Genomic DNA, 20,259 nt, shown 5'->3' with positions numbered 1-20,259 from the left:
TATGTTGCCCAAGGTTCCAGTATAGATCTGACACGTACTATTTCTCCTTGTGAATGACAGATCTTTTCCTTCTAATTTATATCTCTTTAAATAAGTAAATAAGTAAAGCAATTTATCCTGCCAACCACATGCAGTATGTTCCCATTCACTGATGTTGCTAAAGCTCACAGTGGCAGTGGTAATAAGACCTGGAAGCCAACTCACCAGTGAACTAAAAATATTAAATTAAAAAGCAGTATATCCTCCAATTAGCATGAAACAAGGAGAGCTTTGGCATCATAACATAAAAGGAATAGGTTTTATAACTTCTTTACATACTTCAAATACATGAATTTCCCTTAGATTTATCATTTCTAGTATTCTGAAATGCACTTTGCAATTGTTACAGAGAATGGCTATGGCCTAGCCAGGTTTTTCCACTTCATGTCCTTTTCTGACTTACGTGGTACTTACATGATAAGGATGGAGAGGATGAAGAAGAAAAGTTCACTTGTAATTAAGTTGTAGTAGATCCATGCTACCCATTTTGAATCAATGTAATTTTTCAGTATCTTTACCCACTCAGAGATTGCTGTGTATATAGAAGGCAGACCTCGGAAAGGACCACATTCTTTTGAAGGTTTCAACCTGAAAGCATGAGAAAGCAGCTATTTAATGTTTCCTATACTAACAAGGGATTTCATTCAATGCATTGTTGTTCTCTGTCTCGCTATTGCCCTCCAGTTCTTTGGGACCCTCAGAGAATGCCATCATCTCTAATTGCTGACTTTTTTGGGGTCAGCTCCAGGACATTAAGATTCCATCTCAGCACACCTCTGAGACTATTGCAGTTGGAGATAAGAGATGCTGCAATGGATCCCTACAAAGCCACATGCACTGTATGCAACAAATCAATTACTGCAGCACAGACTACAGCAGTTCGAAAATCTGTTTTTTCAAAGTTGCAGCACTTTGCAGCACAGATGCATAATGGAACAACCATCTCACCTTGCCTTCCAGGACACAAATCACTGTAAACTTTCAGCACCAACAGGCTGTGGTGAAACGAGGTAGTTCTTAGCAAAAATTAACGTTTTGGGGCAGATAGAAATAGAGAAATGTTGTTTGCTTTGAAATTGGACCAATCCAGACAGAACAAAATTGCCACCTGGCCCCTGGCAATATGTTTTCTGAAGTACATCACTTCATCTGTTTTTATTTATTAAGACAGGTGGCTACACATGAAATCGCATGGCTGAGAATTGCTAAGAAAAAGAGCTGCATCTGAGTTTCCATCATTACTGTGACCAGAGTAACATGCACATAAACAAAGCAGCTTTAAAACTGCTAGCAACCCAGATGCCTCATTGCAGAGCTCTGCACACTCTTTAAAAAAAATAAACAAAAACAACATCTGAATCTGCAAATAATCCAGAAGCTCAGAAGTTGACCTGCTCTGTTTTCTTCCAGGTGTTTCTGCATCGCAGACTCAGTATGGCTCATAGCATTTAAGCCCAGGAGCAGGCAAGGTCACAGAAACTTCTGAGGAGCAGCAAAGGTCAAATCAAAGAACTTTCTGTGACATTTACATAGAATACCAAACTTCAAAGCAATCTTGTCTCACCTCCCACTTTAATTATGGGACAAGTTACTGCATTAACCACATTCTTGCAAACTTACTGAACCTGTTTGCAGAACACAGAACACTATGAACATCTGAAACCTGCCACTAGCAGTTAGTATAGATTTCTTCTACTGGTAACAGGTCACACTGCACAGTGTAATGGAACTGAACGTCAGCACTCTCCCATACCTCCAGACAGTGACTGCAATGACAGACAGAACTCCAATGAAGGAAGGGAAAAACAGAAGGACCATGAAGAACGTTGTCATTTGAGCAGCTCTCCAGGCTTTGCGAGGAGGTTGGCAATTCCTCATCAGACTGACCTTTTAAGAGATGAAGGTACATACACTCTTGGAATAGCATCACTTACCACTTTAACTGCATTTTAGTCAATCTTGCTGAAACTGCTGGAGGCAATTGCTGGAAGAGCATCTATCAAGAGTTTCCATCAACTTCTTTTATAAGAACTTGAAGTTTTCTAAAACTACAGCTTATTTGTCAAGAATACAGTCTTCCAATCACTACGAGATGATACCAGGTTCTGATGGGCTTTACAGAACTCTGATAGGCAGAGTTTGCTTTTGAAGCACACATGAAACTTCCCACAGCTCAGCGAAGTTTGAATCTGTGCTTCTAGTTATAGCTTTGCTCTTCTATATTTAACACTACAGACTGTTCAGAGGTAAGAATCTCTTACCTAGTCACACTTGTGAGACAAAGAACTCTGAAAGCTTCCGCCTTGATATTAAGCAGAATCACCCCACTTAGGCCCAGGAGCCCTGGGGGGAGGAGGCTGGTGAGAGTAGGAATCCAGAATCATAGCAGCAGGCTGTGTCTGTACTGACAGATGCACTGTTTGCTGTTAGTTTCCTAGGCTTTAACTGTGCTCCTTTCTTTCTTTAAGCAAGTGAACAACAAACAAAAACCCACTACAACAAAACAGCAAAAAACAACCAACCAAACAGCTTCCCAAGCACAAAACTCCTCAGCCTCCAGGCAATCCCAGCACTCAACCTAATCCATCCTGCGTAGATTTCAAACAGAATAATTCCCATGGCATTTTATGAAGCAGATATGTAAAGCTTCTTACCTTTTTAACATAAAATACTATAGAAAATGATATCATCTGGATACCAGGCAGCAGAGGTGAGAAGAGAATACCGATCCTAACAGAAAGAATTTATAAGAAAAAAAAGTTGCATTTCCACAATTCATTAACACTAGTGTTTCATCTAGCAGTTGGCAACCCTGCCTGCAACCTGGGAGCTGGAACTTGATGATCCTTGAGGTCCCTTCCAACCAAAGCCATTCTATGATTTCTTTTGCATTTTCTCTCAGACCAGGTGGTCAGGAGGTAAACTACAATAATACTGCAGGTAGTAACCTCAGTCAAAGAGAACTGGCAAGTCACAATCCTTACAAAGGTACTTGGTATATCATCTCCCCCAGGCATTTATCCTGTTCATTCTTTCATGATGTAAAGTAGCCATAAATATCTGAATCAGGATGTTCCATGGCATTCCCAAATACCAATTAAGGTTTTGACCACTTACCAGGTCAATGTCTGAGCATAGATCAAATCTAAAACACTTCTTCCAATATCAAATTCTGGCACCCCCAGGCTCACACAGACTGTAGTTCCAATAATTCTGGGTGAAAAATTAAAAATGAAAAAAAAAAATAGCATTTGCTAAATAATTAAAATCATTTTAGAAACCTCAACAAATTACCTCCTGAATGCAATCATCAGTGACAGATTATTCAGGGTTCCATTAACCACATATCAGTCAAAGCAGCCACAGCTGATTAGACAGCACATCAAAAATGAAGCAGAACTTGGCAAATGCAAATTCCCATAAGACAGTAGCGGTAAATATGATTGACAGAGTTTTTTATGCAAGTCAATAAAAGAAAAAGAAGAAAGGAGGTAGTATGTTTATGCTCATGATTAAACAGATGAAGTAATGATTTACCTCAGTAAAAACCCTTAACTTCTTTTCTGTTCAATCCTGAAAGCTCTCAGCCTTAATCAAAAACATCAATCTTATAAACTAATGCTCAATACATTCTACAGTATATTCTACTTTGATGTAACCAGTTGTGCAGGCAGCTGAGATACACACAGATAAGCAAGTACCCAGAGGATTTCTCTCAGGGACCAGCAATCTCATTTTATCATTTCATTTTTTCCTGAGCTACAAAGATTCAGTTTCAGGTTTTATTGTTGTCGTTTGTTTTTGTATCAAGAACAGGAAAGATTTTGGTAACTATCCCGTTTTGCCTTGAATAGAGGTCTTAGTATCATCTGATAGCTACATTATCAACAATGAATGTTTCAGGGCTGTGCCAGCTGGGAATTACTCTGAAGACATACAAGTAATTACAAGCAATTGTGCTTCTAATCTTTTACAGCTGTAACCCTGCTGCTTTTGCACAGCTTACTGGATGACATTCATAATGGCTGACACTGCATATTAGTTGTGACCTTTTGCTGAAGGTAATTTCCTATCTCAAAAGAGCAAGAACACGAGAGGATTAAACTACACTGACAAGAGCTGTGGAGAGAAAATCTACAAGGGCTTCTCAACACTGTTTTGTGTCAATTTAACACAAAAGTCTAAGTCCTCATTTGTAAACCAATCTTGTTCTCACCTCATGTGAAGGGCAAACAATTGTAAAGATCTCCCACAGATGTGTGGCTAAGATGCCAAAAAAGCTTTGTAGCGCAGTAAAAATTCAGCACTGTTATTATCACAGTTAGCACAGGGGAAAACAAACAAATAATGAAACAAAAACAACAACAAAACACATATTTGGCTAATGAAGAAAAACAAGATTAGAAAAAAAAGTGTACTCACCTTCGCAAAAATTCTCCAAAGAATGAGCCAAGCAAACAAAATATGAAGTCAACCACCACAAGACGATAGATATCTTGGCCAATCAGTGTTTCCCAGCACTTTAAGGGGTGGAATGAAAAAAAACAAAGATATGCACATTTAGAAGTGAAAAATGATGTAAATCTAACATTCCTCAATGCTTGGGCATCCAAAAATTTGTGCCACGAACCAAAGCCTTGCTAGCATCCTAACTAATGGCTGATCTCTCACTGAACGATGCTGCAAACCAGATGAGATCTTAGCTGAATGTAGGAAAATGAGTTACCCATTTCTCTAGAAATTGAAATAAAAAAATACCAGGGTAGCAAATTCAGCTGTTCAAGAGACTACAGGTACTTCTCTTTGCTTGAGCAGACCTGTCATCAAAGTGGTTCTCAGTGACGTATTCTAAGTCAAAGATAGATATTTTTGAAACTTTACCTGTGACTCCGACACAGCCACAACGTTAAGCCAGTAGTAGCACAGTATTCCAATAATGGATATTTTCAGGATTATAGTTCTAGAAAGAAAGTGTAGCATTAACTGCACTGGCAACTGGTATGCAACCTCGCTGGAAAGAATAACAGCAGGACAACTGCTGGTCACATGTTACTCACACGTTAACTTTCTGCTATAACAACAGCATGCCATAGTGCCAGGACTAACAGAAGCAATCTTTGGAGCTCAGGTGCTGCATTACTTTACTGTCCTGGCAGAATCAAGGATAGGTGGGGCAGATTTGGCACAGGCCTCTGCTCAATAGGCCAATGGCTGTGGGCACAAAGTCCACAGAGAAGGAAGGTCTGAGAAGCACTGGCAGTTATACAGTGTTAATTCCACACATCTGCAGTGAAGTCAGACCTCCTCACTTCTCTTACCACTTCTTTTCCTTCCCCCAGGAGGCCCACAGCCCAGTCACCATCAATGGGAGCTATAAAGCCAAGCCCAGGTTCACCATGTTCCTAACTGGGAAGGAGAGCAAGTCTTCATGCAGTGATGAACATTCCAGACAGAAGACCTATTGGAAGCCAATAGAACTTTGAGGGAAGATTGCACAGAAGCCTTTGGGAAGATGAATTCACCTGCTCCATAGCTCACTACTGCCCACCACACCACCTAGGTACAGCTTGCTGTAAAAAAGAAGAATCAGCCAACTTCAGGCAAAAAGCACTAAGTGGAGGTAGCAACAAATACCTGGCAATAGCAACATATATCTTGCTTTTGGGATTCTGAAATTTCTCCAGGTTTCCAAGCCATGAGTAGAAGAATGGGATGAACACGTTGAGGAGGGATGTAATAATAGGTAGCACCAACATGGCAGCTTGGCTTTCCAGTTCATTTTTATACCCTTTCATAAAGAGCTTTGAGAGAAGAAAAAAAAAAAGTAAAAATAAAAACCAACCCTAAACTTAGAATTTTAGCTGAAGTGCTGCCTCAAGTTGTGTCCACAGGGAAGACACCTGGCACAGATCCCTATATATTCTCAGATTAGAGGTAATCCTGTTTTACAGTTCCATGTCTGTTCAGCATGTAACCCTCCCTTTCCTATGAGTTACACAGGACCATGGTGGAAGCCCCATTTTAAAAACCATCTGCAGGACAAAGGAGAGCCAGGCCTTCTTCTTGCTCTTTAATGACAGCAGCTGTACTCTTACACAGCCAAGATTTGAGGCAAGCAAATGCTGGAATGGAGGGCTGCAAAATCAGTACTTACCTTTAGATTATTAACGGAGAGGAAGTAAATACCAGCACAAGCAGCTACTGCTGTTCCCAGGGAAGCAGCCCATGACCCAAGATGGATAAGAATACGAACAATTCTCTCCGTTACAGAAAAATTTAGAGTTTCTTTGTTTTCTTCAGCGAGGTCTTCCTGCAAGGAAACAAATCCTAATGAAGAATTCCTCGGGTGACAGCATAAAGCAAAACCTGCTTCAGATAACTGCCTAAGAGGTTGATGTATTTTTTTCCCCTCTAGAATATTGATACAGTGGGAAAATTTACTAGACAACTATGTGTTCCTATCCCAAAAGTTGTTTATCTTAACAGCTATACTGTATTTAACATTTCATATAAGCCTGCTCTTCTTTGAGAAAACAGTTAAACTGAAAAAAAACCAAAACCAAACAAACAAAAAAAAGCAAGCAATATTCTGTTTAATTCTGTTTAGCATATATTTAATAGTCACAGAGATTCATTTAATAGGAAAAATATATATAAATATATATACATGTAAGTATTTACACGTAGCTCAAAGTGAAATGAAAAATGAGTAGCTAAGACAAATCCAGGAGTTCAAACCAAGTTAAACGTAACAGCCAGGAAGACTTAAGTTTATTAGAAACAAGAATAGCATGCTCAAGTTAGTGGCAGAAACTTATTTGTGCGCATGTTCTGTCAGAGTGACTCCAGCATGCTAATTCTGTACCTTTGCACCTTTTTGTATCTCCTGTATTTTCTACCTTTATCTGTGTGCTGAAATTCTTTTGTTGCAACTTCACAGTTTTTTCATTAGTTATGTTGAAGTCCCAAGTGCAGAGAAGTTTGCTTGCATTGCCAGAGTACATCTGAGGGTTAATAAAGTTTCTGCAGAAAGATTTTGCCATGCTGCAATGACAATTAAATTTGTGAGATGTGTAACAGGAAAGCACATGCAACCGTACCTGCCAACCATACAGGGATTTTTTTTGCTAATATAAATGAAATAAGAACATATAGCTAGTTTACCTGAACACCAAGATAAGCAAACAGATGACAAAATATATTCCAACAGTGAAAATATAGGCCAGCTGCATGTTATAAGATGCACCATTCTTCTTTTGACTGATTGTAGCATTGGTGTAAAAGCCATAGTAGAGTACCGTTTGTTGAAAATAACCCTGAAAATATATGGACATCATTCAGAACTTTTGCTAGAAGTACCATCATCTAAGGCTTAATTCACATGTGGGAGCTGTTGTACAGTGAAATCAGAGGAGTAATTAAATTTGTAAATATCAAGTCCTTTATTTGTCTTACACCCCCAAAAAGCTGTGGGACTTTTAGAGGTACATGATTACAGATTTGTATCACATGGATGATGGAGCATGATTTGGTATCTTCTGAAAAATTCTGAAGAGGAAAAGGCATAATCACTTCCTTCTCAGGATCAAAGTTCTGCACCAACAAATTGCAACAACTGTGAAGGAACCAGGAATGGAACATGTGACATTCTATGCCAAGTTACAACATCACAGCGGAACTCTTGCAATAGTTTCTGTACTTTGCAAAATTGAACAGTGTTACTACTACAAAATACACAACTTTAAAGCCAACCCTAGAAAGAAAAGGCAGGCACCTTTTTTAAAAAAATATTTCTTCTCAACTAAGTATTAGGGAGAACAAAATCTTGTCTATTAACCAGAGAAATTCTTTAACATGAGTTAAACTGACAAAATTCTTAAAACAGTCAAAGATAGAAAGAAAAGGAGCAAGTCTATGCTTAGAGCAAAGTCTTTCTTTCCAAATAGTCTGAGATTTTATGCCTCAAGTAGAAATATCTCTGTAAACTGAAAAGCTCCTTCTAATTACAAGCCACACTGAGCTCAACAGGCTGCAACACCAAGATCTGCATGCACCCTAGAAGAACACAGCTTCAGAGATAAGCAAAATTCACAGGATCGTACACTGAAATCCACATTGTATTTTTAGAGGAAAACTAGCATGGGAAATACATTCTCCTGAAGACTATTGTAGTTGTCTCCAGAAAGCCTGACTTCCACTCTTCCACTGCTTTCTACAAGAAGGAAAAAAACTTGCTACATTGCTTAACATAGCAACCATCTGCTTTAAGACAAATTCATCATAGCACATACATTCCACTCTGAATCAACTTTTGATACAGCCTCTTTTCCTCGAGTATGTATGAAATATTTATTCTAATCACGTGAAAATTTATCTCCAACTCTTAAGAAATAATTAGTTTTTAGACTGCCGTGAGTTTTATAGTAGATCTGTTTCAGAGAAAAATAACACACATCCACTGTGACATACTTACAGCTCCAGTGAGCAGCTCCAGACCCGTGAATGAAAGATTATTTGGTTCTGCTGTAACAAACTGAGGGATTGTGATGAAACCAAAGTTTATGAGGAATGAGAAGATGTTGAAATTCAGCAACCATTTCAAGAAAATAAAATAAGAAAGAACACTTGTTCCAAACTCTCCACCAATGATCTTCAGAGTCTTGTGCCAGAAATTCAGTCGGTGAAAATATTCTGACAAGGTATTTCTAAATCGCCGAAATGACTACAGAACAAAAGATGAGAGAGGTGAACCTCAGTGAGCAGCCTTACACAGGACTCAAATCCACATAATACACCCTCATATTTTTACAGCTCCATTTTGATGATAAGAACAGATTTCCACCTTTCAATGCATCGTAAAATGCTTAAGAACTGTTCCTACCTAATGCAAATCATTATCAATGAACAGCAAATAAACAAAATAAGACTACAAGATGCCCAATACCTCTGGAGATGGTGCTTACATTGCAGCTACAGCTCCCTCCAGCTGTTACCCACTGACATGCCTGACACTCACCACTTTTGCACTGCGCAGACAGTGCGTACAGCAGCCACACTGAGTACCACAGCCCCCTGATTTCTTTGTGATTTCTGTGAGAACTTTATTCCTGTGGGAAAGCAGGACAAAGGAGTGACAATCATTATAGCATGAGCAGTAATTAGAACAAGAAGCCAAAGAAGCTGCTGCAAACACATGCTCATGACCAAGCCAATACAACTTGAGATGATTCTGCCAGTTCTTCTTGTGTTAGCTGCTAAAATGGTCTTTGTCCATTACAAGCTGAGGTGTGGCACCATATTCCAACTGCTCTAATAAGTCACTGCTAGGAACAACATCTAAATATATTCATGTGTATTAAATAAATGTACACAATGATCAAAATGATGGCTGAAATCATGTGGTCTCTTCTCTGTTTTTAACAGCCAGCATTCAACTTTCCCTTGAATAACAGTCAGAAGACATACCTGCGTGCAGAAGGGCACGGCCTTGCTATTGTGTTTTATATTAGATGAGTCTTCTCACTCAGAGAATGGATATTGAACCATCTTTAGATTATTTTTCCTTGCAAGATGTTAACTTTTTAAAAGCTAATTAAAAAGTACTATCAGTTTTTTCATACTCAAAGGGACAAAGCAAAGCTGAGCAGCTGGCAAATACATACTTGATAGCTGGATGTCAAAAATCATACTGCTTGTAAAACTAAACAGATCAACTTTTATTTTTACCTGATATCTCTCTTTCTTTTCATGGTTTCTGGCATCTTCTGGATTGCTTTAATCCTTTCACGCTTGGACATGCTTGCAAGATTTCCAACTAATTTTTCTTCTGCATAAAAATAATGATAAATCCAAATTTGGGGATGATAAGGTAGTAATTGTTATTAAAAAAATCAAAAATTTATATAATCGTTCCCATTTTCACAGCTACTAATGCATGTGACGTTCTAAGACTTAACGATTCTGTCTAGAATATCCTTACTTTTACCAGTACTCTAATACAGACGCATGAAGTAGCACAATACTGCACGTTAACAAGTAAGTATCACTTGTCTACTGTTTGTTGAATGCTAATGCAAAGAGCTGTACTGTAAAGGAAGACAGAACACTGACAAACTCTGAAGAGCTGGTCTATTCCTTGATCACTGACAGTCACATTTCTAAAACACTACGTACTAACTTGAAATCTAAGCTTTTATTGTGTGATTTTAGTTCATGCTGGTCTATGTAAAATATATTTATAAGAGATATTACTTGTCATTCATCTTGTTTCCACACAGTTGGAATTCGATGCTAACTCGAGACATATAATAAAATAATAAATCATCAGCTGGACAAGCAAATAAGTTATAAAAAGAAAAGCTAAACTTCTTAACAAGAAATCACACTGCATTTTGCTTCACTTATGTTGTAGTGTGCTAGGGAGTACAAAAGATGAAATACTAGCCTTAACAAAAAAACAAGCTGCTCTTGTAACCACAGAAAAACTACATGCAATTCTGATGATAAATCAAGAACAGTATCAACCACAGCATAACTGTGCAAGACGTTACCTCATATAAAAACACTTCTCTAAACTCCTACCTTCACTGCACTCCGGAGTTGCTTGAGACAGGGTTGAAAATGTCCTGATGTCAGATGGCCTTCTGTTGCGTCTCCGAACAAAGCTGTCTGAACAACAACAAGCACCATTTAATAAGCCTGGATACTCCTAGGTTAAATTGATTTAAGACATTCAAATTTCACTTTCATAAAAACAATTTAAAAATATATCCTTCCATCTCTCTAAGTACATGCAAACATACATTCTCCCTCTAACTTAATCCCAGGTGATGTTTGATGACTGCTTGCAATTTCTCAGACATACGCTGGCAAAGTGGCACTGAGTCCTCTCCTACTGTGAAAAACTGTCTCATTTAACCCATTCATACATATACACATTGATTCTTCAAGTTCTTCTTTCTAGAAGACAGCTCCTTTCTTTCAAAATCCTTCCACTAATTTGGAGGGATTGTTTTAGAAACAACAAGCTTCTTTCATCAAACCATTCAAACTAGTTTCCTTAAAAGCATCCACGTTCCAGCAATGAAGCAGATGAGTTTAGCCTTACTTTTGCTTTCCTTGACTCCCCAGTAAGATAATGGCCAACCTACTCAGTGCTACACCCACATGTTGAGCACAATCCTTCAGTCTGGAAGGTCCCAACTGACTGACATGTCTGCTAAATGGTGCACACGCTGCAGGCTCACTAACATTTATTCCTTAGATCTAAAAGTACCACTGTCATTCCTACTTTAAGCCAACTTGTTTTGTAGCAATGAAAAAGAAAAGCATCTGTATCTCCACGTGGATGCATTTTCAGCACCTACACATTTAATCTCTACGTGATTATGTTGTAAATGCACTCTCTCCTTCCTACCTGGTTTTAAAAAAATATGCAGGAGTGTCAGTGTTTGGAAATGGCCCATCTCTGTGGTCACTTACGGGATGAGCATTTCCAGGTACCAATAAAAAGAGTTACTATTTTATATAAACATAAGATTTTGCCAAATCCAATCCTAAACTAAAGACTATGTTCCCATGAAGAAAAGAAAAAAAAAGCCAACAATAACATTCAAGAAGCATTAGGCAGGAAACAAACTGTAACAGAGAAATTACAGGAAGAGCAGATTCTTCCCAGAAAATGATTGGTAAGCTGCTATGCTGGTCTAAGAGAGAACTCAGATTGTATTATTTCAGTCCACTCCGTTTTCATTGACATAAATCTCTAGTTACTGCTATAATAATTTACACTTAGACAACGTAGTAACAAATTCAGTAACTAAAGACAGTCTTGAAAAACGCATCCTACTCTTCTCTTATGTCCTCCTACAGTATGCCTCTTTAAATACCTGTGTAAGTTTATTTTATGATGACCAACTTATTGGGAGTTTCAGTTAAGAGATAGGCATTACACCTTTCACTGCTCAAGAAACAAAGATCATCACTTTCAGAAATACTGAAAAATTCAGCCACAATTATATAGTAAAATATAATTCATGTATTCTGACTCCTTTCATTATGTGAAAATCTTCATACTTAAAGCAGACTTTTAAATCTTTATTATTTTAGGGAACGTGAGACTGACATCAGTGTTCTCACAGAGCACAATCTGTGTGTCTTACCTTCTGATTCACTGGAAAATCTGTGATTATAGGGGTCATCCAGCGGACTGAAGGCAGAACGTGGGCTATATGCCAATTCTGGCTCAGGCTCAAAGGAAAGATTATCTGTTGAAAGCAACCAGAATTATACAGAAAGTTGCATGCTGCTATGGATTATTAACACACCCAAAATATCAGACCTTTTGATCAAATACAGCTCTACTATAGGTATGGCAATATACCCTATCACTTCTGTATCTCTTTTCAGTGTACATCCTACTATTGAATTAATTATGTAGTACATAAAAGTAAGCATTTACTGATCTGTTAATAAAATAGTCAGTACTCCTACTTGTTAATTTAACATCTGGACTCCTAGGAAAAAGGCAAAAAATTCACTGCCAACAAACACAAATTTGTGCAGAGACTTGAGCCTTCCAGAATGGCAGTACTGCCCACAGGACACAGCAAGCTGTTGCTTGTTTCTAAGCATCTTCATATGAGAAATTACATACCTTGGGATCTTCCATATGGACTTCTGCTCAGGACTTCAACTCTTGGTAAACTTTCACTGTATTCAGAGTTGTGTCTCAGAGAAGCCATTGGTAAACTTTCACTGTATTCAGAATTGTGTCTCAGAGAAGCCATTGGTATGGCTGGAGGATAATTCTGTCTTCTTCCTCTGTGCTCTCCTTGGTAAGTATACGACAAAGAATCGTAAGGGTTTTGGTGAGAGAACTGATTCCCTTCGGAATTCCTGCTGTGTAAATAAGAAAATGGAAAATCTTGAGTGCCATAAAACCTTTCAATTGATATGCTTATTAAATTGTTACCTAGTATCATCAAATTTGATTATATTACAAGAGGAAATCAGATACTAACAGGTATTTCATATTTGGAACTTCAACATAAAAATTCTGATTTCGTCATCAAATGAATTAGAAAGACTAATGCCTTTCTCAAATTGAAGTTAATATGGACCCTCCCTAAACAGGAATAAGTGCTTGAAAAGTTAAGACGTTCAACATTATAGCACATTGTAAACATTACCAGAACTAAATAATATCCATAACATCTGTGCTATACAACTTAAAATCAATTTAACTGATAAAATTTGTAACACGTCAAAACCAAGCATGCAATTCCTGTTGACTGACACCTTCTTTTTGACAGCATCAAAAACTTGTGTCTGAGAAAGTAAACATAAAGGAGGTACTAAAAGCATGTCACAAACTAAAACTCTGTAGAAGTTTGCCCTGCACATAAATAACTTGCTTTCTTGCGACACAGTCGTAACAGCCAAATGAAATGGACTCACCTCCTATCAACTTCCAGTGACTCTGAGAAGTGGTAGTCTGGATTTTCAAAGGCTTTGTTGTAATGGTAAGACATGGCAAGTCTTTGGTTTGATAGAAGAAATCTTCCTTATTTTTGTCTCTGCTGCTCCAGTAACACGTTCCTGGATAGACTGATTTCTGACCTGATTACAAAACATATATATATGTATGTATGTATGTATATACACACACACACAAAATGGAAAGAAAGGAACCTCATTTTTGCCCTTAGTTAGATTTTGTAACCTCCCTAACATGTAAAATATAACAATATAAATGGAAATTAGAACCATCGTCGTGCTCTGACTTTATTTTATTTATCGTTGGGAAATTTAGGGTCCACTACAAGACTCAGGTAAAACAAGAACTCCTATTTCTCTATAGCTAGCTCTATACAAAACTATGGAATTGGAGTGCCACACGAAGACTTGACCAGCATTGACTAAAAGCAGGTTTTAGTCGCGTGTTAAAACATTTAGAAGAAGGAAGTACATCCTCTTTCTTTCTCATACAGGGAAAAACCACCACACAATTTTTCTCTGACCACTATGGCTCCAAAACCAACAGGTAAGAAATGTCTGCCCACTTCCTTCCTGATAGAGGCACCTGCAATCCTCAGCTGTGAGCATGGGACACTGGACCATTCTCAACGAGGGCTCTTCTAATGACTTCATGCTTTGATCTTGTAAATAGTTTCATCCTTAGCTTTATTTCTTAGAGTTTCGCTTCACCCTTAAACAAACCAGACCTGGTCAGAGTTTAAAATTATTAGCAAAATAAGTCCAGGTTAGTCAGTGAAAGGACAATCTTCTACTCAAATTAAAGACAGAATCCAAACTAAATAAGTAGTTCTGCAATTAATCAAAGCCATACTAAAAAAAAAATAAATTAAAAGGAAGTAATTTTTAGTATTTGTTCTTAAAGGCATCATGTCAAGTTCGACCAGCTAGCAAGCTATTTAACAGGGAAGAAAAAAGAAATAAAATACAAAATAATAAAAATAAATTAATAAAATGATAGATCTGGCAAAACCTATCAGACACCTTGCTTTAATCTCAACTGCACTCCCAAGAAAAGTGGAGCTGAGCTTCATTTAACATTACGCTCTCAATCAACCTTTATGTCTTGAGTGGTTTTCACTTAATTTCTACTGCTGTAAAGAAAGCATCACACACAGAAAAGTAATCTTCCAAACAGATAATTGTACAGCGCCTTTTTAAGGCTTTTGTCTGGCTTTGCAGGCCTGCCAAAATCTTCTCATTTGCTCAAAACAAGCTCAGGATTGTGTCATTTGCACCTCTAAGGATCCCGGACACTCTAAAGACATACAGGTGTAAAACTTAGTCCAGGTTTTGCATGATGACTTGTAAAGAGATTCACATATAAACACTAATGATTTATTGAGTTAAGTCTTACATTTTCATTAGGAAATTGTCCATACTTTCATTATATCATGATGAAGTACATTATAACAAGGCCCCCATCTTGAGCAAATACTCAATAAAAGAGTACACTGGACAAGCAGCCCGTGCTACGTCACTGTAAATAATGGACTTCCATCCCTGCCAACACAAAACTATAGACATCACCTCCCACAAGTGAAATGTGCACTTTTCATGCCACAGCTTTGTATGCACAGAAACAAGGTGAGATTCTCATTTAGTCAGACAAGTAATTAGCAGAGCCAGAGAAATCCAGCAACCCCCAGAGAAAATCAACAATCACTCCAGGAATCTAATAGTTCTTATATGAAAAGTCTTGGCGAGTTTTAGGTGGCAGAAGCCACTTAGTCCCTCATGATCTTTTCAGATATACTGTAACTAGTGCTGACAAACTATTCAGGAATTGGCATGTTCTGTCCCCAGAGTCCATTTAAAAGAACACATACGTAACTCCTGCAATACCTAACAATGATCTGCTGCAACAATTTGCCTAGAACAGTACATTTTCCTCTAAAAATATTTAACATTTCAAACTGTAATGAAAAGCTAAAGAAGAAAAGATGGCCTTGTCAGAGGAAGAAAACACTCAGACAATTTTCTTAGAATGCCCCAAATGGCATTTTTCTGCTTTTCAGCTGGTTTCCAAGAAACCTCACTCCCTCAGACCCAGCACAAATCTCAATGGCTTATTAGCCTGCCTGGTCTTCAAACTGTAGAGAAGAAATATTTTGATGTAAACATATGGGTTCTGCATAACCAGCCAACTTGCTGAAGTGCAACCAACAAGAATGAGATCAGCTTGACTAAAAGATACAGCCATCACTTCTTTCTCCTACTTCTTTTGAAGACCTCGAGACCTTAGGCTCACTAAGACATTCCAATATGCCCAAGACTGACTGTCCACTGGCTCCATCATTATCCACTTCCTTTCCTCTGCATCCTAAGATGCACAGCAGTGCGTAAGTGTCAGGATTTCCTTGGAAATCTACAAGGACAATTACAATCTAACACGGAATCCAACATGTGAAGCCAGTCACTGTTTTTCCCTGCTCCTGAAGTTTGGAGGACTTAAAATGAATTCCCTATATACACAGATATTTTCTTCCAACTGAAAAGGAAAAAAAGATTCTTCCCCTTGCTAGCTGAGGGTATTAGGTCCCAGACTTTGAACAGCATTTGGAGTGAGGGAAAATGTGGAAAACCCATGTTTCCTGACTGCATGCTCAGCCAAAGACTGCCGTGGTGCACAACATGCTCTGGAGTGGGATGGGTGCACATGATGCTACAGGTGTACAAGTAGCACGCCAGGGTAGTGCAGGTAGCACACAAGGGCGTACAGATGGCACACCAATCCACCCACTTCCTCCATCCCAAACCCCAAAATCATGAGAAACTTTTTCTCTCAAATCAGATGTGTACATCATTGGTTTGGTTTGTGCTTTGAGGTACTGGCAGTTTATAGATTTCTTATCAGTCACACTTCATTGGAAAAGCCAGAAGCATGAAATATAAAAGCTAAACCACTCTCTTCTCCTCTGTGAGCTATGATGGGATCCAGTAAATCATGGCTCCAGGAACAGATATGAAGTTTAGACTTACCCTCCCCTTCAAAAAGTTATCTTCCAAAAGAAAAAGTAAATAGTTGAAGAACAAAGACTACTCAGGAAGATTAAAAGTAAAAGCTCGGCAAACCTTCCCTTCTCAGGGTGGCATCTGTTTGTTGGGTGACATTTTGGATTCTGGCAAGCAAATAGATAAATCTTGTCCACTTCTCACACTGGAGAACAGAAGGTTTTAAGGTCAGCTGGCAAATAAGTTACAGCATAGGTGGAGAGAGGGTGCTTTCCACTTAAATCCTTGAACACACTGCGAAGATATAAAGCAGGGAAATTCAAGCAGTGCTAGCTCATGCTTCTGGATCACTTCCCAGAATAAATAACGGCTTTCACGTCACAAACCACCTGCTATCAGAAAATACTCCCAGTTTGTTTCATCCACTCCTGTTTGGGTAATTTACTGCCATAGACACTAATCCTCCTTTAGAATTTTAATCAAACAAACATGCATGGCTGGCTAAACTACATTTTGATGTGGTATCACGTTACAGGAAAACTCTCACACCTTCAAGTCATTTACCTGCTTTCCTCAAAAAGAACATGTGAAGCAAATTCTACTTACAGAAATCCTGTAAGTCAGTGCAAACAGTAAGCTCCAGAACTACATCATAGTTTACTTAACAGTGCTGAACAAAGGGAAAACGTTACGGAAGAACTGATTCATCTGGTTGAATGTTTTCCTTTAGCATAAAGATCATTTAATTTTCTAGGGTATGATGAACAGCCCTCCACCACTATGTAAGTTATTTTTGTTCATGAGTTCCTCTCCTGTTGAACAGGAGAAGAGAAAGCTCAAAGCAGACCTGACTGTGGCCTTCCAGTACTTAAGGGGAGCTTATAAACAGAAGGGACACTGCCATTTACATGAGCAGATAGCAATAGGAAAAGGCAGAATGATTTCAAACTAGAAGAGGGGAGATTTAGGTTAGCTGTTAGGTGGAAAATCTTTACTGAGAGGATGGTAAGGCCGTGGCACAGGCTGCCCAGAGCTGAAGATGCCCCATCCCTGGAGGCATTCGAGGCCTAGTTGGATGGGGCACTGACCTGATGAGTGGCAGCCAGACCACGACAGGGAGTTGAAACCGGATGACCTTTAAGGTCCCTTTGCACTTACGCCATTCCATGGCTATGTTCCACACAGCTTCAAACTGAAAAATCAGATTGATTTCTGGAAGCCAAAAGTGAGTTTGAGAGACAGACATGTTCTGTCAGCAATTAGGTTCCAATACTCACCACTGCTTTTTCACTAACTCAACTCCAATAGTTTCAACACTACTGCAAGAAACTAGGAAGTCTCCTAGAAAATCCGGAGGGCCTGTCAGCTGTGACAAAGCCTGAATACACTCAACAGCCTGATCTTAAATTGACATGTTAGCAATGAAACAAATGTGAATCATACAAGGAAGTGAAAGTCAATTACTTTTTATGCATACTGCCAAAGTACCTGATCCATACTGACAAACACCACCTCTTACTGGATTTCCATTGTGCTTCTATTGATGTTACCATAGTGAACAACAGGAGCTGATGTCACCTTTATTATCTTAGACACTCAATAAATTTTAGCAAACAGCCTCTGTTAAAAGATCTTCTCGGTGAAAGACAATTGATAGTAGCAAAGACTCATCTGCTTACAGCAGCATTCAAATGACAGACAGGAACTTTGGGAAGAAAATGGGGGAAAGTGACAGCATTGTCATTATGGTCACAGCGCTGTTGCCTCTCCCAACACCTTGTTTGAACCTCAGCTCACAAAGAAAGGCACTTCCTAGCCCTACAACACAATGCTCCCTTCCAGATCCCATTCTCTCCATCCCCCCACCTTTTCTTGATGAGAGGGAGTAGGGTGCAGGATAGATTGGCAGGCTGACATCAGCTTGTAGAACAGCATCCATCTGACACTGGGGAACATCCTACTGATAAGACTCCCTCTGCTCTCGATAGGCTGCTCCCAAAGTCTTAAGCCTGAAGAGCTCAGCTCCATATTCGCTCTATACCCTCTTTTTATTCCTCATCTGTTTGCCTGTATAACCTAATTACCTTATCCAATCCTCTCTGCAGAGATTCCTTTGAGTGCAAGTCTCTTCTCTTTGCTGCTTCTATTTTATTACCTCTGACTGCAAGTTGCCAACGTAATCCACTGGGAAAATTCTAAGAGTTGGCTGAAAACAATCAGGGATACATAATAACTACTAGAATTAGAATAGGGAACTTAAGAGTAAAAACAGCATGTGTGCTTCCCCTACAGGAAAGATTAGCAAGAATAATAAACTACGAACATTTCTCTTGAAAACGCTTGAAAACTTAACCTTGCTCATAGACTGCAAGTAAGGCAACCATCACTCTATCCATGCAAGTCAATTTTGTGACTACATTTCCAAACTACAAACTAAGTCTTGCTTCACAAAATGAATATTTTTAAGTCTATCTATTAAGCAGCATTGCCAGCCACTTGCATTAGAAGGAAATGTCTGATTAAAAAAAAAAAATAGTATTCAAGAATACTTGCTTGAAATTAAGTTTTCTGCTTTCACTGTAAAGACAGCCTATCACAGAACATCCATTAGAGGCACAAGATACTTTTTACAACAACAGCTCTAATGTTTTGCCTTAAAAAAAAACTTGGTTTATGCTGTGCGTGCAATAGACAGCTATCCAGATTAAATGCAACCTTCAAATTATATTTTAATGAGCAGTATCAGGGTATCAGTTACAGGAGTCTCATTCATAAGTTCAATTGGAAAGACACATTAAAACTACAGATATGATCATTTTAGATTAACAAATGGAACTTTGAAGGTGCACAGTTTTGTCCAACATAATAAAGGTATTGTTCTGTTTGTAATTCCTGGTTTAACTTCCTATTCTGTCACTGATAACTATTTGTGCAGCCAGCACTCACAGTGACCCTGAGAAAAAAACAGAAGCTATTCACTATGTGCTAGTAAATCAACTAACAAGTCAGAAAATGGCTGGAGAGAACCAGTCAGAAGAATGGAGTCACAGGTTTCTCCTCGCACTTCAAAATCTTATAAGTGGTTTTCAAATTACTGGACAATTACTTTCACATAAGCTAAATACTTTTTTTCCAGACACAATATAGCTAAGTTATAATATAGTGCAGCATGTGAGTTCATTCATTACAATTCTACTTTTCAATAAACATACAGAAGGAATACATTAGTTACAATTAGAGGCTTTTTTTTACAAAAGTGCGAGCAGGGATATCTACACAGCACCAGTTCCTGTTATGTCTGCCCGCAGAACAATACCACAACACTTCACTACTTTTATAGCCTGAATAAAAACCTTCCCATGTACTTCTGGCTTCCCACTACTTGTTGCAATTTAGGAAAATCACAACCCGCTCTTTAGAAAATGCAGCACCACATCCATTCACTAACTGGCAGAGTCTGAAAAGCAAGCTGTCCCAAAGCAAGAGCGATGCCACGCTGCCAGCTGGTGATCCCAGCAGGGCTGGCACACCTGGCAGGCTGCAGCATGGCACAGAAGCCTTGCTGAGCAAACCTGCCGCCCAGCTTTCAGAGTTACATTCCTGTACACCAACACGAAGCCCTAGGATACCGGGCCGGCCGCTCGAGCGACAACTGCGGCACAGATGCGTGGCGAAATCACCGGAGAGCCGCATCCCGGAGAGCGGCCGCATCCCGGACCCCCGCGCCGC

At 38.8% G+C, this 20,259-nt stretch overlaps 1 protein-coding gene across 5 annotated transcripts; it reads right to left on the bottom strand.

Annotated features, from left to right (window-relative positions):
* On the bottom strand, nt 1-20,249 carry TMC5 (transmembrane channel like 5). 5 transcript variants are annotated; one of them, XM_010719466.2, is made up of 18 exons: nt 20,160-20,249; nt 13,498-13,659; nt 12,695-12,939; nt 12,201-12,305; nt 10,621-10,707; nt 9,766-9,865; nt 9,056-9,146; nt 8,513-8,761; nt 7,204-7,355; nt 6,939-7,083; nt 6,194-6,349; nt 5,674-5,840; nt 4,921-4,999; nt 4,462-4,559; nt 3,157-3,252; nt 2,694-2,769; nt 1,793-1,926; nt 1-627 (listed from the first exon to the last, which is right to left on the bottom strand). In XM_010719466.2, exons 2-18 carry the CDS (start codon nt 13,569-13,571, stop codon nt 450-452), a joined length of 2,232 nt encoding a protein of 743 aa, XP_010717768.1. In that variant the 5' UTR covers nt 13,572-13,659; nt 20,160-20,249; the 3' UTR covers nt 1-449. The 5 variants fall into 5 exon arrangements, with proteins under 5 accessions (XP_010717768.1, XP_019476299.1, XP_010717767.1 ...); XM_019620754.2 differs by lacking the exon at nt 20,160-20,249 and adding an exon at nt 18,615-20,108; XM_010719465.3 differs by lacking the exon at nt 20,160-20,249 and adding an exon at nt 16,651-18,568.
* Nucleotides 20,250-20,259: the final 10 nt, after the last annotated feature.

This window comes from Meleagris gallopavo, chromosome 16, assembly GCF_000146605.3.
Source record: "Meleagris gallopavo isolate NT-WF06-2002-E0010 breed Aviagen turkey brand Nicholas breeding stock chromosome 16, Turkey_5.1, whole genome shotgun sequence".
NCBI lineage: Eukaryota > Metazoa > Chordata > Aves > Galliformes > Phasianidae > Meleagris > Meleagris gallopavo.
This window is presented reverse-complemented; position numbering and strand designations above follow the sequence as displayed.

Bases quoted from the DNA above. Each gene is read 5' to 3' on its own strand.
- TMC5 (XM_010719466.2), bottom strand. From the start codon at position 13,571: ATGTCTTACCATTACAACAAAGCCTTTGAAAATCCAGACTACCACTTC. The intron at 9,866-10,620 runs GTAGGAGTTTAG...ATTTTTATGCAG, and splicing joins AACTCCGGAGTGCAGTGAAG to AAGAAAAATTAGTTGGAAAT. The intron at 5,841-6,193 runs GTAAGTACTGAT...CTTCTCTCAAAG, and splicing joins TCTCCGTTAATAATCTAAAG to CTCTTTATGAAAGGGTATAA.